At 46.8% G+C, this 16,141-nt stretch overlaps 1 protein-coding gene across 1 annotated transcript; it reads left to right on the top strand.

The window, feature by feature from the left end:
• Positions 1–3,180: 3,180 nt before the first annotated feature.
• Positions 3,181–15,933, top strand: LOC135376718 (uncharacterized). Its single transcript, XM_064609209.1, has 5 exons — positions 3,181–3,402; positions 5,474–5,631; positions 6,383–6,462; positions 10,121–10,207; positions 15,501–15,933. The coding sequence occupies exons 1-5, from the start codon at positions 3,265–3,267 to the stop codon at positions 15,713–15,715; spliced, it is 678 nt and encodes a 225-aa protein (XP_064465279.1). The 5' UTR covers positions 3,181–3,264; the 3' UTR covers positions 15,716–15,933.
• The last annotated feature ends 208 nt before the right edge of the window (positions 15,934–16,141 follow it).

Genomic DNA, 16,141 nt, shown 5'->3' with positions numbered 1-16,141 from the left:
TACAGCTGGCTAACCTTTTCAGTGACTTCCATCTTTCATCGTCATTTTGGGTCATGTGACTTTGTTTGCATGTCGTCCTAGGGCTTACCGAGATATTAGAGAGTTTTAGTATACCGGCTATAGGCTACCGGTGGGGCCGGTATTGACGTCATGCCTTCTCTGCGCAAGCGCGAGCGGAATACCGGCCGCCGGTCGGAGGGGCGAAATACCTCGCAGCCTACCGCTAGCGTACCGCTCGCTTCACCGGCGAGATCGACAGCAGCGCCGCCGCTCTCCTTCCCGTCTCCGTGCGTCGCTACCGGTGAAATGTCGCGGTAGAGTCGCGCTAAACTAAACGAGCCTGTTATACCGGAGCCGGGGACTGCGGTAAGCAAGTCAACCGATAGCCGCGGTAGCCTACCGGGCACCGGTAGCGGTATACTAAAACTCTCTATTGCTACCGGTATAAGGCCAGGAGATGAACGTATTTTGCAAGCGCATACTATGCGGTGCTTCTTCTGCGACATGGTAGCATATTTCTCCACAGTTTAAGTAAATCGCATCGGCTCAGTGTCTCATCATGCAGAGTCGTCGTCGTATCATTGGAAGCGGTCAACAGTACGAGTCCTCATGTACAAACCTCCGCGTTTAATGGGAGATTGTCGGATGAAACTAATTACCGGGATCGAAAGATGCCCGAAACGATGCACATCTACAGTACACGCTTTGTTTACAAACGATTTTGCAGCCGATCACGTGCTCCACCATGTTGAAGGTCACGTGTGCGCTGACGTTTGCTGTGACGTGTGACCGAGACTTGTACAGGATGCATTGCGTTTGCCCTTCGCGATTTCGTATACAGAGGAGTATATTGGATGTCACCCTTGTGACGTGAAGAAAGTAATTCTCCCTGGCGAATATAATATATGATGATGAACTCTGCGTCTTACAACCTTACAACATTAGAAACAGGTGGGCAGGTAAGCCAAAACGTGGGCACATGTTAAGACAGCACAGCACGACATTTGTGCTTAAGCTTAAGCTTGTCTACTGCGGAATTTGCTCAACAGCTAACGTGTAGCAACGGCATATTAGAAGAATTAGAAGAAGCATATTAGAATTAGAAGAAGCACACTATCCCCCACTTTTGCAGCACATGAGCTCATCGTGCGCTGTAAAAGAAATCGATAATACATTACCGGCAAGATCTGTGCTCCATGCAACTCTTCCTCACTCCCCTTTCCGTGCTTGGAGCACCGGTAAGCCATTCCGGATACATTGTCAAGGTTTCCACAGAACGAGAACATTCTTCGGCTTGAAGTGCCGGATCAGAGGAACCGACAAACTTGCTCGTATGTCGTATGGTGTATAACAGCTAACGTAAGCTAGCATGCCGGGGAAATATTACGAAATTTACGCGCGTGTGCAGAATTGCGCCGATAAAAGTTTTTACACGGTACGTCAAGCCTGACAAGATTCGCAGACTGACAATGGTTCAGAGCTGACACCTGTCACGGCGAACACACCTGTTCCATTTTCAAGTGTTTCATGTAGCTAGACCGCCTTACATTAGCTGTGTAGACGGCTATGAATCGGCATGATATCAGTCTGATGAGAGACTGAAATGGAAATTCACGGTTATTGGGACTGTAGAAATTTTGCACGGTTGAGGGGATATAGTTCTTGGACCAAAGGAAAAAAAAACAGAGAGAAAGGTCAGCCAAACGGGACGAAGGATTGCTAGTATTCCACAAAGAAAAAAATAGATAAAATAATAAAAAATAAAAACAGAAAAGAAGTAGGAAAGAAAGCGTAAACTAACAAACGATGAAAGAAGGATGAAGGAAAGAAGGACGAAAAAGATGGCTAACAAACGTTGAAAGAATGATGAGGTGGATTACAGAAGATGACTTTAAAGGAAAAACATGAGGCCTTGAGGGTGAGAGTGGGGCACTGACGAATGAGATTGCACGACTGTTGTTCACATGCTGTTCATAAGACCTGAATCGGTCAAGAAAGTCGAAACTGCTTTGGTCACAGATCGCTGTGTGTCATGTCGTACTGGGCCGAGCAGAGTGACCAGAGAAAAGTCTCTACACCGCAGCTCGGGTAGGCGTCGTCTGAGCGTGGCTCGAGGGGTGTCGAATCTGTGACAGTCGAGGAGAAGTTGGGTTGGGTTCCTGGTGATTACCTACTATTTTATTGTTTGCGCTGCAAAATGCTGTATAGCACTCGCCGCCCACAAAAAGGAAACACCGAACAACAAAAAAAAAAAAACATAATATTATCAACGGTTCACAAACATCTTCAAGGAACAAATCGGTCTCCAAAGACACAAATATGTCGAAACCATGAATGAGGTACATATCAAATAGTATATAATTAACTGCTCACAATATCGAACGTTCTTTTGATGCTTGAGGCGCAAAGTGATGTATATTCGGCTGCAAAAGAATCATATTCACCTGTTTCCGTTCCGGTCCTTTTTTTTTTATTGTTGACCATATCAGATGAGCTACATAAGGAGGTAGACTCAGCTTTTGCTACTTATTCAATGACAAAACCTGAAAGACCGCCGGTCAGGTATGTTAGACGCCCAAACGGCATCTCGGGGGCTCTCATACATTTTTAATACAAATCTATGAGAGGTTAGGTTTGCCATAGATTTTTATTAAAAAATTGTCTTTTTTATTAAAAATCTATGGCAAACCTAACCTAAAAAGATACACCCAGTAATTAGCAGCCAAGCCTTAGGCTCTTTTACATATACTCTATGCAGTTATCTACGTGACAACGAAGTTTAGCTGCGTTGGTGTATACGGACTATCGCACAAACCGTCTCAAAGTGTTTTGATGTTACAGACAAATTCGTGTAGTTGCCTACTCCCAGCCTCTCAAGGCATACACCACGGTTTTAGTCCTGAGTGAGAGTATCACTGACATTGATTGATGTGGGCGCCAACAATAATCTCTGTGAGTCGCAAACCCCTTCTGTGAGTCGTCGATAACCCACTGCGTAAGCCAGCTCGTGAGGCCACCTGCACGTTCTGGTTGGGTTTATTACAATTCATATTAAGGGTCAGGTAATGAGTTACGGGTTTAATCACTTACGTACCAACAAGACGTTGCGCCACGCAATCAGTCAGTCGTAATTTCATCATATAAATGAGCTGTGATTCTTTCTGATGATTCTGTGATAGTATACGTATAATACCACGCTGATGGACAAATTGACACTCGTTTCTTCGTTCCCGTTTAGACGTAACGCGTTAACGTAAAGTCGCGATGAGTATCTTCAGTTACATGTATTATTATGTGGGGTACTTCTTTGCGACACATGTGATTCATGAGCACGGCCAGCCACCAAGTTTCCATTACCCTGAGAGCTTTCCGGAACTGCAGAACTACCAGGACGCTTGGGATGTAAGTATTTCGAGAATAGTATATTCAGCGAGTGCTTTAGATGGCACCAGTATATATGAAGACTAGTGAGAAACAGGGAGCATCCAGTTTATATAATCCATTAGAAATCGGATTTCCAGGCATATGCCTTCTCGTCGTGAGACGTACAGAAGCTGCCTTTCAATGTTCTAAGCACGAACCAGGTCGAAGGGTACCCATTAGCACCCTAGTGTTATGTCTTTGTGTGTGTGTGTGTGTGATTAGTGTCGCTTATAAAATAAGTGCCGAAAAGTGCCGAAGCGAGTAGTTTACCTGCTGCTTCCTGTTCCTATACAAGCCCATGGAATGTCACGGTTACGTTTTTAGTCGAGGCATGACGGGGGACTGGGTTTGCTAATTTGTTTAATCTCGATGCCGCGTCGCTCGTATACGCTCAGTAAGCAACACAATGCTGAAGAGGATTCTGCTATTCTTGACCTTTTAGGAACATGTTTGTCAGCCCGAGCGCATTGACTCGGGGCTTTTAGCGCCGTCTGTCTACAAGCCAACCTTTCAATACGCATTGAGTTGTATCGTGCAGCAGCACGGAACGCTCTTGGGGGAACTCGATGTGGATCGGATTCAATCCGCATTCAAAGTGCCGTGTGATAGGGGTGTTATACCGCTACATTTTCGGCTAATGATATTAGTATTACTTCGCATCCAAGTTCACGCATTTGTTTAAAGCAGCACTTAGCGTTGTGCATGGTAAATGCGAAGAAAATTCCCAAGCAGTTTATTCCCTGCCGCACATTTATCACCTGCGATGCGGCAACAAAAGGGGACGCAGTCTACACGGAGTAATTGATGATCGACACCTTCTACGTTGCAGCTGATCTTACCTATTGTTGCGAACTCAGTCTATGCACACCGCACTCATCTGTCGACGAAATCACTCGTTCGTAGTGACTTCAGAGAAATTCTAATTACAATTGTCGGCAATATGTAACGGACTTCCAGGCACCACATAGTACTGCGAGACTTCTGCAGAAATGGAATGTCTAAGTAATGGCATTTTGTAATACAATTAATGGCATTCGTAATGCAGTACTGCAATGTCGTAATGCATCGAGCATGCGAAAGTAATGAGTAGTGCAATGTATTACTTTGCTTAACTATCATGGGTAATGATATTGCATTACGAAATTAAATTAGGTCATCCAACCTGTGGGAGATACTGGAAATGTCATGACACCAAGCTGCTTGTCCTTTCTCGTAACTCAGCTTGTGCACGGGTTCATTGTATGGAAAATTTTGAGCGACCACATCACTTACTTCACAACTCTACCAGTTCGAAACAGTTGCGAATTGTCTGCGGATCACGGTGATCAGTTGGAGGCCCAAAGACCGTAAAGGGGGGTCAAATGGAGCTGGACTTCCCTATCAGAAAGCGATCACTGAAAGCCATAATATCCAATTGATTGTCCAGTTGTAGTACTGTTGGGGACACCGTTGTCTAAAATCTCCAGCCCGTGGCCGAGCAGTACCCTATCGGTGATGTCGCGCACGAAGGGACTATACCATTACAGTCTCCGAGGTACGGTCACGCAGCGCCGCCTGTCGGGAGAGAATACCATCGCATTCTCAGCGTCGTCTGCTAGGGAGAGCAGTTCACCGCGGCCTCCCCTCGGGGAGGATATTGGTATAGTTCCTTCATGCGTGACATCGCCGATAGGGGCTCGCTCCGCCACGGGCTGGAGATTTTAGACAACCGTGTCCCCAACAGTACATGGAACCAAACGAACTTTCCAGTTGGGGCCCAAGTAACAACGGATAATTCAATTGGAAGTGATGGATACAACATGTTTTGATAATGGACTTATTGGGTCCTCCCTTTTCCTTTCCTTTCGAGTTTTACCTGGGTTTCACTTTACTCACATTGTCAGTTTGAGGTGTGCAACTGGGGATTGCGAGGTAGTAAATAGTGGCAATAAAATAATGTGTCCTTCCCTGCGTGCCTCATTCGCTCTCATGTACCATAACCCCCAATTTACAGGAAGCGTGTTTTAGTAGCTATAACAGTTTTGCTTCATCTCGTGTATGTATACTGCAGTTCCTGAACAACACAGTGCGCATGGCGCTTCTCTACCGGACGTTCAAAACAGATGAGAAGTACCCAACCACATGCGTGTGGATGAAGCGACTGCAAGTCAATGAGAGTGAGAAAACGTTTTTGGGAGAAGTTTCCCTCTGCTACAATCAGACATGGCGGTAAGACTGCACTGATTTCTTATCTAGCCTATTTCAAGGCATTTCTTCCTTCGCACAAACTGATTGAGGACCTATGCAGGGTGAGGTCTGCTATCTAGCGGTGTATCACGGCGCAGCCCTCATGAGAGAATTTTAGCCCTGTTAGGCAGTTTGTTCGGCCCTTTGCCCTGCCAAACGAATTAGCGGGCGTACACTCACCTTGCGCCGAGCGGGGCTTCTCGTTTAGCGCGTGTGCAGTATGAGCACCGTATTTCTCTGCGCACAGAATACTAATGATGGTGCACACTACAGCGTTCCATTGCGTGCAGAACATCAGTGGAATCCTTGGTTGGTTGGTTACAATAGTAACAGACGCTTGTGAGATCTTCAACTTCGATTCGCGGCAACTCGCAATCCACCATTGGAATTCAACATGCGATATCCACACGGCGGCGCGATTCCTCTTCTCGACGTTCCTCAATCACACGACTGAGGGGGTGACGTTTCATAATTTTTTCAGGGATTGGATTCCGGGACGCCCTCAAAATCCACCATCTGCTCTTGCCATGTATTCCATCGAATAACAGTCAAACTTGGCACTCTTTCGCGTAGAATATTCGACACTGTATGGTCAGGGATACACGAAGAATGAATTGACACTGTACTTTGGCATCGCATTGGCCTTGGAATCAATGAATACTGAAATCGTGCTCTTCGTCAAGACATAGCCCCGTCACGGCTGTTGCTCATGGAGTGTGTTTATTGTTCCCAGGAGCATGAACCTTACCCTTAAGGCCATGACATTGGAGGGCTACAACGTTTCGACATTCTTCAGTGTGGGGCTTACAGCACGTAAGTGTCTACGCTTGTCTTTCTTTATCGTCGCTGATATTCTTTGTAAAGGAACCCAGAAAGACATCTAAAACATTTCCTGTTTCTGACGCATTATGAGAGCAGATGACTAGTTCACGGCTCGCACCAAAACTTTCTCTGCATCAAATATTTTACTAAAATAACGAAAAAATGCACTCTAACATAGCTGCCTGCGTTCGCACTCGACACGCTCCGCTGGATGAAACGAGGAGGAGGGGAAAAAATGTCACTGGTGAAGCCACTGCGGACCCTAAGCAGACCGTACCCTGTACGAGGTCAGCGCTTTCCTTTGACGTGGGCAGCGCCTTCCTTTGACGGATTTGAAGCACCGAAAGTATCTGCAGTGCACAGAAGCGTGCACCGAAGTATTACGCGGTTTTACACTTGTTGCAACCGACCTACAAAACAACACTTCATCTGTTCCTTTACTGTGCGTGCTATGCTAACAGGAAAGCGGGCAGCAATACTTTATTAAGGGCGGCCGTGATGCGACTCGGAAAACTTGAAAGTGCAACAGGTTCCGCTGAAGTCGCTTCCCGGGTTTTGGACAGTATACTACACGCTCTTGCGTACCATCCTTGGGAATCACCTTTCCTTTTTCGTGACATGCTTTTCCCAACTTGGCTTACATCGGTGACATATATGAAAACAAAGTACAGATGGCAGTTCGACATCGAGCTGGAACTTATAGAATTGGTGGGTGCAAGCTCCGCCCTCGTGTTGACGAACTGTGATCCAACAGCAAGTACACTTCAACGATTAGGACTGGTCAGTGCTACTGGCATGATTATGACTACAGGTTTTCCCGTCCATTTTAGTCCAAGTGCCATCTGAATTAGTCCAGGTGCCATCTGAAATAATCCAAGCGCCATTCAGTTTAATCCGGGCGCCATCTGAAAAAATCCAGACGCTATTCAATTTAATCGGGGTGCCATCTGAATTAACCCATGGTGTTTTTAAGAACTATAACCGTGTATTCACACGAGGGACATCCCCGTAGAGTATTCTAGGGGAAGGAAAAGTAAACAAAAAAATTGCTGATGGAACTGAAGTTGTGCGGTGTCTTATGTGGAAGATTCGCACGGCGCTCAGATATTGGGAGTTGGAGCGGAAGTGTAGCAAACGACGCCACTGGTGCTGTCGTCTGCTACAGAATATCTTCTGACTGAGCTGCAGGATATTCCACACGACTAGAAGAGCACGAAAAGGCATGGCTCCCATAGCAGGCGACACCACTGGTACTGTCGTCTGCTACAGAATATCTTCTGACTGAACTGCTGGATATTCTGCGCAGTTAGAAGAGCGCGAAACGGCATGACTCACGTTGCAGACGACACCATTTGTGCTGTCGTCTGCTACAAAATGTCTTCTGACTGAACTGCAGGATATTCACCGCGGTCAGCAGTACGCGAAAAGGCATGACGCTCATAGCAGACAACACAAGTGGTCCTGTCGTCTGCGAAGGAATATCTTGTGACTCTGCCGCAGGATATTCTCTGCGGTTTGAAGAGCCCGGAAAGACATCACGCACATCCTGCATCTTAGTCACAAGATATTCCGTAGCAGACGACAGGACCAATGGCATCGTTTGCTATGCGAGTCATGCATTTCGTGCTCTTCTAGCCGCGTGGAATGACTTGCAGCTCAGCCAGAAGACATTCTGTAGCAGACGACAGCACCAGCGGTGTCGTCTGCTATGGGAGTCATGCCCTTTCGTGCTCTTCTAACCGTGTAGAATATCCTGCAGCTCAGTCCGAAGATATTCTGTAGCAGACGACATGATCAATGGTGTCGTCTGCTGTTCTTCCGCTTTACCTCTCGATATCTCGGCGTCGTGCGAATGCTTAAACGCAGCAGAACCTTAGTCCTGTCAGCAGCTTTTTACGTCTCCTTCCACTACATGTCTGAATAGCACCTGGATTTTTTCAGATGGCGCTTGGATTAAATTGAATGGCGCATAGATTATTTCAGATGGCACTTGGACTAAAGTGGACGGGGAAACCTGTAGGTTGCTGGCATGCGTCTTTTTTTTTTCTTTTTTTAGCTCAGCAGCTTAGCTCTGGGGTCAGCGTTAGCCAATGGCGAGTTAAGGTGGTTACTTCATATCACTTTCTTCTCTCTTTTTTTTTTTTTTTTGCCAGAACCCGAGCAGTCATGTTCGCTTGGTCAAAGTGAAGCAACCTGGTATGTTTGCGTAGCGGTTGGCGAGCGCCAGAAATTTGCCCACTAGCCTTTTCGCCCGACCTCGAAATGATCGAGCAGCCCGTTGTCCAACTATATCCTGTGATGATCCGCTCTGCAACAGTGGCGACTGCTCTAACTGGGACGTAATGAAACTTCACGCGCTTTAGAAGACGACGGGACCCGAAGACTGGAGGCCGCGGTACCCTTAGCCTGATCCATGTGACTATAACACAGCTAGCTCTCATGTTCGGTTGGCAACGGCCACATGATCCAGCTCGGGCGCCGACCTAGCAATTTTCGAGTGCTGGGCCGTGTTTCCATGAAATGGCGACCCGAATTCGCCATAAGACTTGACGTCAGCTTCGGGTGCTACATTTCACGCACTCAAAATAAAAATGAAAAAGTTTATGGGATCGCGAAAATCTAATGTAATATTTTGGAAGGGTCTCAGGGTAGTCCAACATAGGAAGTACTGCCCTAAACAAATCGACCGGCTACATCGTGCTCATTTCAATGCCAAGCGGGCGGCTAGTTCCGTGCGTCTGCTGGGTTGCGTACGGATGCGATCGTTAAATATTATTCTGGTGGTACATATGAATTTGTGGAATAAGTCGCGGCGGATGGTACATTTTAGTAGGCCGCTTAACCCAGTTATCGCGGAAAGTTGGGCGAGTTGGTACATACTCAAAACGATACAGCGGAACAACTATGACAAGGAGGATCAGACAACCGCTAACCGCTTCGTTACGAACGAGATAGAGTGGCTGATTGCGCTTTTTTGTGCTCCTTTAATTCAAAGTAAAATGAGATAATTATAACTATCAAGAGGCGTACGGAAGGCACTGTTAGCTTTCAATGCTCTAACGGCCGTCGTTGTGCCCTTACTTTTTGGAATAACGGCCTGGAGATTTACCTTACAACTCGAGAAATGAATAAGAGAAATTGTGCTGTAGTGCCTGTGGTTAGTTAGTTCGACCACCTAGTTTCCTTTAGATCTCCGACACGCAGTCATGCGAAGGGTAATCATCACTGTATTGTAGATGCCCACCTATGGAAGTGTACCTTCACGACTGAGCATCCAAAGTCACTGTGGTGGAACTTGAAACGTGAGAGATCCCGCCTATAATCCACCTAAGGGATACATATTTCCTCAGGATGTCCCAACATGTCATCGTGTCCTCGTCATTCGATATGCATCCCCTCGACGTCCTGAGGATGCACTTGCGGACTGTCCGTGAGGAGTCATTCAGGTACGCCACTTGCCTGCCCCTCGTGCGTCTGCGTGCCCCCTGAAAGCGATGGGTAATATGGCTGTCATTTTTGGCGTTACACTAGAAGTCCCAAAGCACCACTAGTACGAAAAGTGCGCCGAATTTTGCCGAATGTCAGATTTACGTGAAGTTGCAACCTCGCTAATACCCGCCTGCACATTGTGTTTCGATTGTTGTTCCAGGTCGCGGAGTAGGTAGAGAATATCTTCCAGTGGTGTACCAGGTACCCGGGAAATGTATTATCGTCAGGCAACCCTCCCATGATACCGGTAAGCTTTTCCTTCCTTCACAGATGTCGATCAAGCGGTCATACCGTGCTTCTTCGGCAAATGACCATATTTTATATTGCGTGTTAGCGCGCCTCCAAGCAACTGTGACTACGAACGAGATGGAGAGGGTACAGCGGGAACGAGTGGAGGACAGGATGTATGTTCGTCTTGGGCCAACATGAGGGGGAACTGTGTGAACATTCGTTTGGAAAGTCTTCGAAAAACCTCAGACGGCATGAACGATGATGGGATTCGAACTCACCACCTTCCAGTCTTCAGCACGACCTTGGCTACCACCTATGAGCGGGAACCTGGTGACCACATTTATCGAATAATCCTGGCTTTATGAGCTGTTTTCAACCGCCTATCCTCCCAGTCATGCTTTATTTCTCCAACTTCAAACATTCCTCGAGTAGATTACATGCCCCCCCCCCTACCTATCTTCTAAGGGGAATGCAATTTCCGGCAAATTATTCGAGTATCTGGTACATCAGAACTTCCCCTAGTCTCGAAATTCCGCCGTTTTCTTAAACATGCTCAGCTGCTAAAGCCACCCGACATTTATTTCTATGATGTCCTTCCACGCCGTGACAGTGATGTGATACGGGTTCGAATCTCGCGACTGGATGTGCTGTCTGGGCTTTTCTCTGTTTCTTTTTCCCGCACGTTTTCGATGGCATGGTGAGTGGGCCTTCGAGTGGCAGACTCTTGAAACAATTGTGGCTCCTGTTCCCCCTGAAGTCAGCACAGGACTCATATTAACACCTGTTCCCAATCTTATTTGTCTTTAATCTGTCTCATCCTTCTTTCACCTTTTGTTAGTTTATCCTTTATTTCCTTTTTTTTCTTTTGTTTTTATTGCTAGCGGAAAAGCAAGCCGACATACTGTTTGGCTGACGTTTCCTCCTTTTTTCTTTGTTCTAGTAAACATACCTCCCTCGCGTTCTCAAACACCTTCTAGCTGTCCTCTCCAACTGTAAACACGTGGACGCCGTTCATAGCAATAGTTGCTTCCGGATGATCACACGGTGAAAAAAAAAAAAAAAAAAAAACTTTCTGCGTTCCTGTCTCTCATAACAAGAAAACAAGAAGATCATGTTTGTGGCAACTGGACTCGGTGAACTCGGTTAGACACATTGCTAACAGCAGACACGAACAAGCGTTCGACTACAAACGATGAGTACGACGACTAGGTCGCGGTACGAAGACAACTAATATATTTCATAACAAAGACCCGCGCCACGAGGGTAGCCTCCAAAATCCCCTTCCAGGAAGGTGACCACGTTTGCGGATAGGAAGAGCGACTTTATAGGTGGCATTGCCCGGCGCGTCACGTATGAAAGCATCTCTATTATTTTTCGTCCAAGTCGCGTATTATGAAGGCAGGAAATTTTTCACATAGCGAAACAGGCAGTGCAATAGGGCATTTCAAAAAGTTCCAGAGAGCAGCGCGTGTCCTGACAGGGCGTGCCGGCAAATGCGATGCAAAACGACACCGATTACGCTTTTCCTAGCGTCTCCGGTCGTCGTTCTCGTACTGGTGTATGCACCGTCGATGTCGTTTTGCACCTGATTTCCCGGCACGCCCTGCCTGGGCGCGTGTTGCTCCCTAGAACTTTCGCAAATGAAAGCGTCCTCTAGAGGGAGCGGCAAATCTGCAGAGCGTAGACTTCAATTATGTTGAGCTAACGCCTGGTTCACACAAGTGCGCTCTGCTGCGTGCGGATACATGCGGGCGCTGGTTACCGTGCAACAGATAAGTGCGCGACCTCCCGCAACTCAAGGAGTCCGTCCGAGCTCAACTTTTTCGGACGCACGCACCAGCCCGCAAGCGGAGAACGAATCGCGAGGCCGCCTTCCCAGCGTGCGCAGTAGATTTCTCTCTGCGAGGCTGTTTTCAACATGGCGGCCACCGGAGTGGAAATCCCGCTCGGCGCTCATTGGCTTACGGTTCGTTGACGCATGCATTCTGACGCAGGTATGTGAACAGCGCAACAGATTGCTTACAACGCACACCTACGCATGAAGGCGCCCGCACGCAGCAGAACGCACTAGTGTGAGCCAGGCTTAATACATCGTAGAGGGACTGTGCCGCATGACCGATCTATCGCGTGCCTCATATGAGCGGTATTCGCGATTTTTAAAGGATCGAACTCAACGAAGATCTTAGCAATACTCCAACCTAGTACGCGTGGTAATTGGTAAAATACAGGGTGCTTTTTTTTTATTCGTAACATACCAAAAAGAACAACGAAGAGCAAAGTAGATGGGTTCAGCCGACGGGTTATAAAGCCAGGCGCACACCCTGTAGGGCGACTCATTATTTAAAATTCTTTAATTAACTAATTTATTAACTTTTAATTAATTTTATGTTTGCTGGGAATGCTGAATAGCAGAATTGGAGCCAATCAACATTCAAATCCACCATACTCATTAAACGCCCTGAGAAGCGAACGTACTTCGAGATATAAATTGCCAAATCACTCTCTGCAAATGAGCCGGAAGCAGAAGTACGCAGTACTCGAGCGCAGCAGGAGCGACAGGCAATCTCGGTGGGAAGACACGTGATTTGGAGCGATGGGGAGGATTGGAGTCGGCTCTAATTTGAGAGCGCTCTCCGACCCAGATCGGGTGAAGGCCGCGTCATTGCTCCGTTCGAAAAGCGCGTAGTTCTAGGTGCGGCGCATTTGCATAGTCACTGAAAAGTTTAGCCAGCTGTAGGACTCGAACCCACATCTTCTGAATTACCGGTCCAGGGCTCTACCGATTGGCTCTCAAATTTACCATTTTATATGTCAAAGTACGTTCGCTTACAGGATGCTCATTAAGGACGGTGGATTTTAATAATGGCTAGCTCCGATCATGTCATCTCGCATTTCCCAGAAAACAATGTGATTAAGAACTTAATTCATGTATTTTAGCTAAATTAGACGTCCAGTAGTTGCAACCTCTGTGTTACAGGGAGTTGGCAAGGGAGGGAGACTTGCCATATAATACACCTGCTAAAACGGTATCTATTGGTTCTGCTAGTTCTTTAAATAAGAATTATGTACCGAATAAAATACACCCATATCAACTAACGTATTAATGAACAAAAATAATTAAACAGAGCTGTGATATAACTCCCAACCTTTGTGAAATCCTAACTTTCGCGGCGCGAATAATTCGCGAAGCTAACCTGCACGCGAAAAGCACCACAAAAACAGCAGCTGATGTGTGGACAGTGTCATGATAATGTGAGACAGAAACTAGTTCATGTTCACACCGTGTCTCATAGGCTGATGTTCAACCATCGTCGTCATCGTGTTGATCGCCTTTATCAGCTTCGCTCGCGGTCTCAGTCTTTTGCCCGATCTTCCATGCAATGCATGAAACGGTCAAACCCATCTCATCCCGTTTCTGCATCGCCATATGAACGGTCATCGTCAACGACCATGTCGTTATTAACGCGTTAACATCGGTGTCCTACGAAAGTATCGTGGCGTGCTCTGTCTGTAGCAACGGCGCGGTGTTCATGCGCGGTGAATGGAGAGGGCAGGATGGTAGAAGAGGGCGCGTGGCGATCGCGACATGGCGCGTGCGCACGACGCTGCAGTAGTGGTGGTCGACAGGTTCAGATGTGTCTGCGTCCGCGCGACTTAGGTTTTGAAAGCTGTGCGGAGGAGCAGCGACGAAAGAGCGCTGAGGCTGCGAGACAGCGCAGCTAAGCAGAATCGGAGGAAGCCCGAAAGGCTCGTTCCGCTGCGGATGCTCTCTTGCGGTAGCGTTCTCTATGGTCGTGTGCATGGGCGCTGTCACCGGGGGAAATGGAGGTCGTTGCCTCCTGGCTCCCAGAAACGTGACGTTTCTAAGCCGATATGATGAGGATGACGCACCCGTACCACGAATATTCTGCCTTGCCCCGCCCACTGGAAAAAGGCTTGATGGAGCTAGAAGGGAACTGTGTCGACATGTGTGTTTCCCCTGGACTTTTGAAAGACAGCTTTTTTTGTGTGTTCGTTAGTGGTCGCTCGTGCGGCTGATTGCGGCTCGAGCTACGGCCACCGAAAGCAAGATCATGATTGGCGGACTCTTAATTGTCCCGTCACGTCCGCTCTGTTTCTGGGTGGCCTACTAACTCTACTGGCACATAGGGGTATCCGCAATGATTGGCTACGTCTTCAGTGACGCAGCCGGGAACAGCGGTGGCAGGGCCAACCTTCTGCAGACGACACTCCCCCGCCGCTGCACGTCGGAAGTTTTGTGTTTTGTGTTAGGGCTAATCATATCTGTCAAACAAGCGAAATGAAACCTGTTTCGTTATCTCTTAAAAGAGACTGTTGTACCCGGAAATCCATCTAAGAAACCTTTACCATTATGTTTGTCATCGGTCGACAATCTACCTGTCTATTTTCGTCGTTCGAAAAGTGCTTAGATATCCCATAAGCCAATTTAGTAGATAGATAGATAGATAGATAGATAAGCCATATCTCGTCACGTGCAATATAATGTATCACCGAAAATACCCTTTCCCCGTACGACCGGGGAGTAACAGGAAACCTCATTTCTAGCTTTGGGAATCATGGCATTATGGACTGTCAATCAATAGACGCGACTGACTGCACTTTTGTTGTTTTCATACCACCGCTTCTGGCTGTTGTAGCATGGAACCGAGAACATAGAGGAACATTCTAGCTGAACGACAGTGATATACTCTTGAGTGATAAGAACTTATGCAGGGTTGCTGGTTCATTCGAAAACTCGGCGAAGCGCGTTTTATTGTGTATTGGCATCGAGGCGGAAGACCAGTCACAACGACTGAGACAGACTCCGATGGGGATTGAAACCAATGGTTATTGAACGTAACGCCTCCATGCGTGTAACACGTCTACCGTTCGAAGAACATTTGACCCGATGGCGCCCTTGAAGGTCAACACGTTACGCACATCCGGGAAGCTATGCGCATGTTCAAAGCCAATTGAATCCAGTTTAATCCAGTCTCAGTCCAAAGCCAGTTCTATCCTAATTGAAGGCTGCATGTGTAAAAGGGTAGTAAAATTCAAGAAAAGACAAATATTGTGAAGTCCTTATTAGGCAGGTCAGAGTCGGCCGAGATGCAAAGTAGAACGAGCTCGAATCTCGCGCAGGTTTCCAGCGATGGCGATGTATTCCCGTATGCCTCACAATAATACTATTTAGACTTTTTAGAATGTCATGTTTTATTTACCCCTTGCGTGCGCATAAATGACTGTGTTCATTCATTCGTTGCGATTGGACGACAAATGTTCACTTTTCCTTCTTTTTGTCTTTACAGAAATGGAATATGCGTGCGATCTGTGGGTGTCTCTAGGCACACTTAAAAAGAACAAAAACACTGCGCCGAAGGGATGCGTCATCATGTACGATTACTTATGTGAAACAACAAAGCACAAGATGTTCGGAGAGGATTGTATCGATAAGTTGAAAGAAAGTGGTGAAATAACGAGCTCAACGAAGCCAACAGAAGCAGCCACGGCTGCATCTTGCTAAGGTGGAGACCAGGATGACCAATGTTTATTTCGGATGAATCTGCGCTTCAGTCGCGAGCGAGGCATTTAAAAATATTCAACTATTGTCATAAAAATTCCTTTAGTTCATCTCGACAACCTGTATGTGGATATGTATCTGTGCACGAGGCCCTTATTAGGATTTGCGAATGAATTTTTCGAGCTTTTGAATTCAGAATGTTCGTGTAGCAAACCGCTGCACCAGGTACTGCAGCCGAGATGAGTAAAGTACCATCTATCTGCAAATACAAGCCTTGTACCTTTTTTGTACTCTTTTTGCAATCTTACTTTTCTACTCTTCTATCATCAGCGACTGGAACTGTGTTCTTCACACTTTTCTTTGCTCTCTCACTGCACATCTCTTTGCACTTGCATTTCTTTTCCCTTACCACAGCACGCTTTCATAGCT

This window comes from Ornithodoros turicata, chromosome 1 (genome assembly GCF_037126465.1).
Source record: "Ornithodoros turicata isolate Travis chromosome 1, ASM3712646v1, whole genome shotgun sequence".
NCBI lineage: Eukaryota > Metazoa > Arthropoda > Arachnida > Ixodida > Argasidae > Ornithodoros > Ornithodoros turicata.
This window is presented reverse-complemented; position numbering and strand designations above follow the sequence as displayed.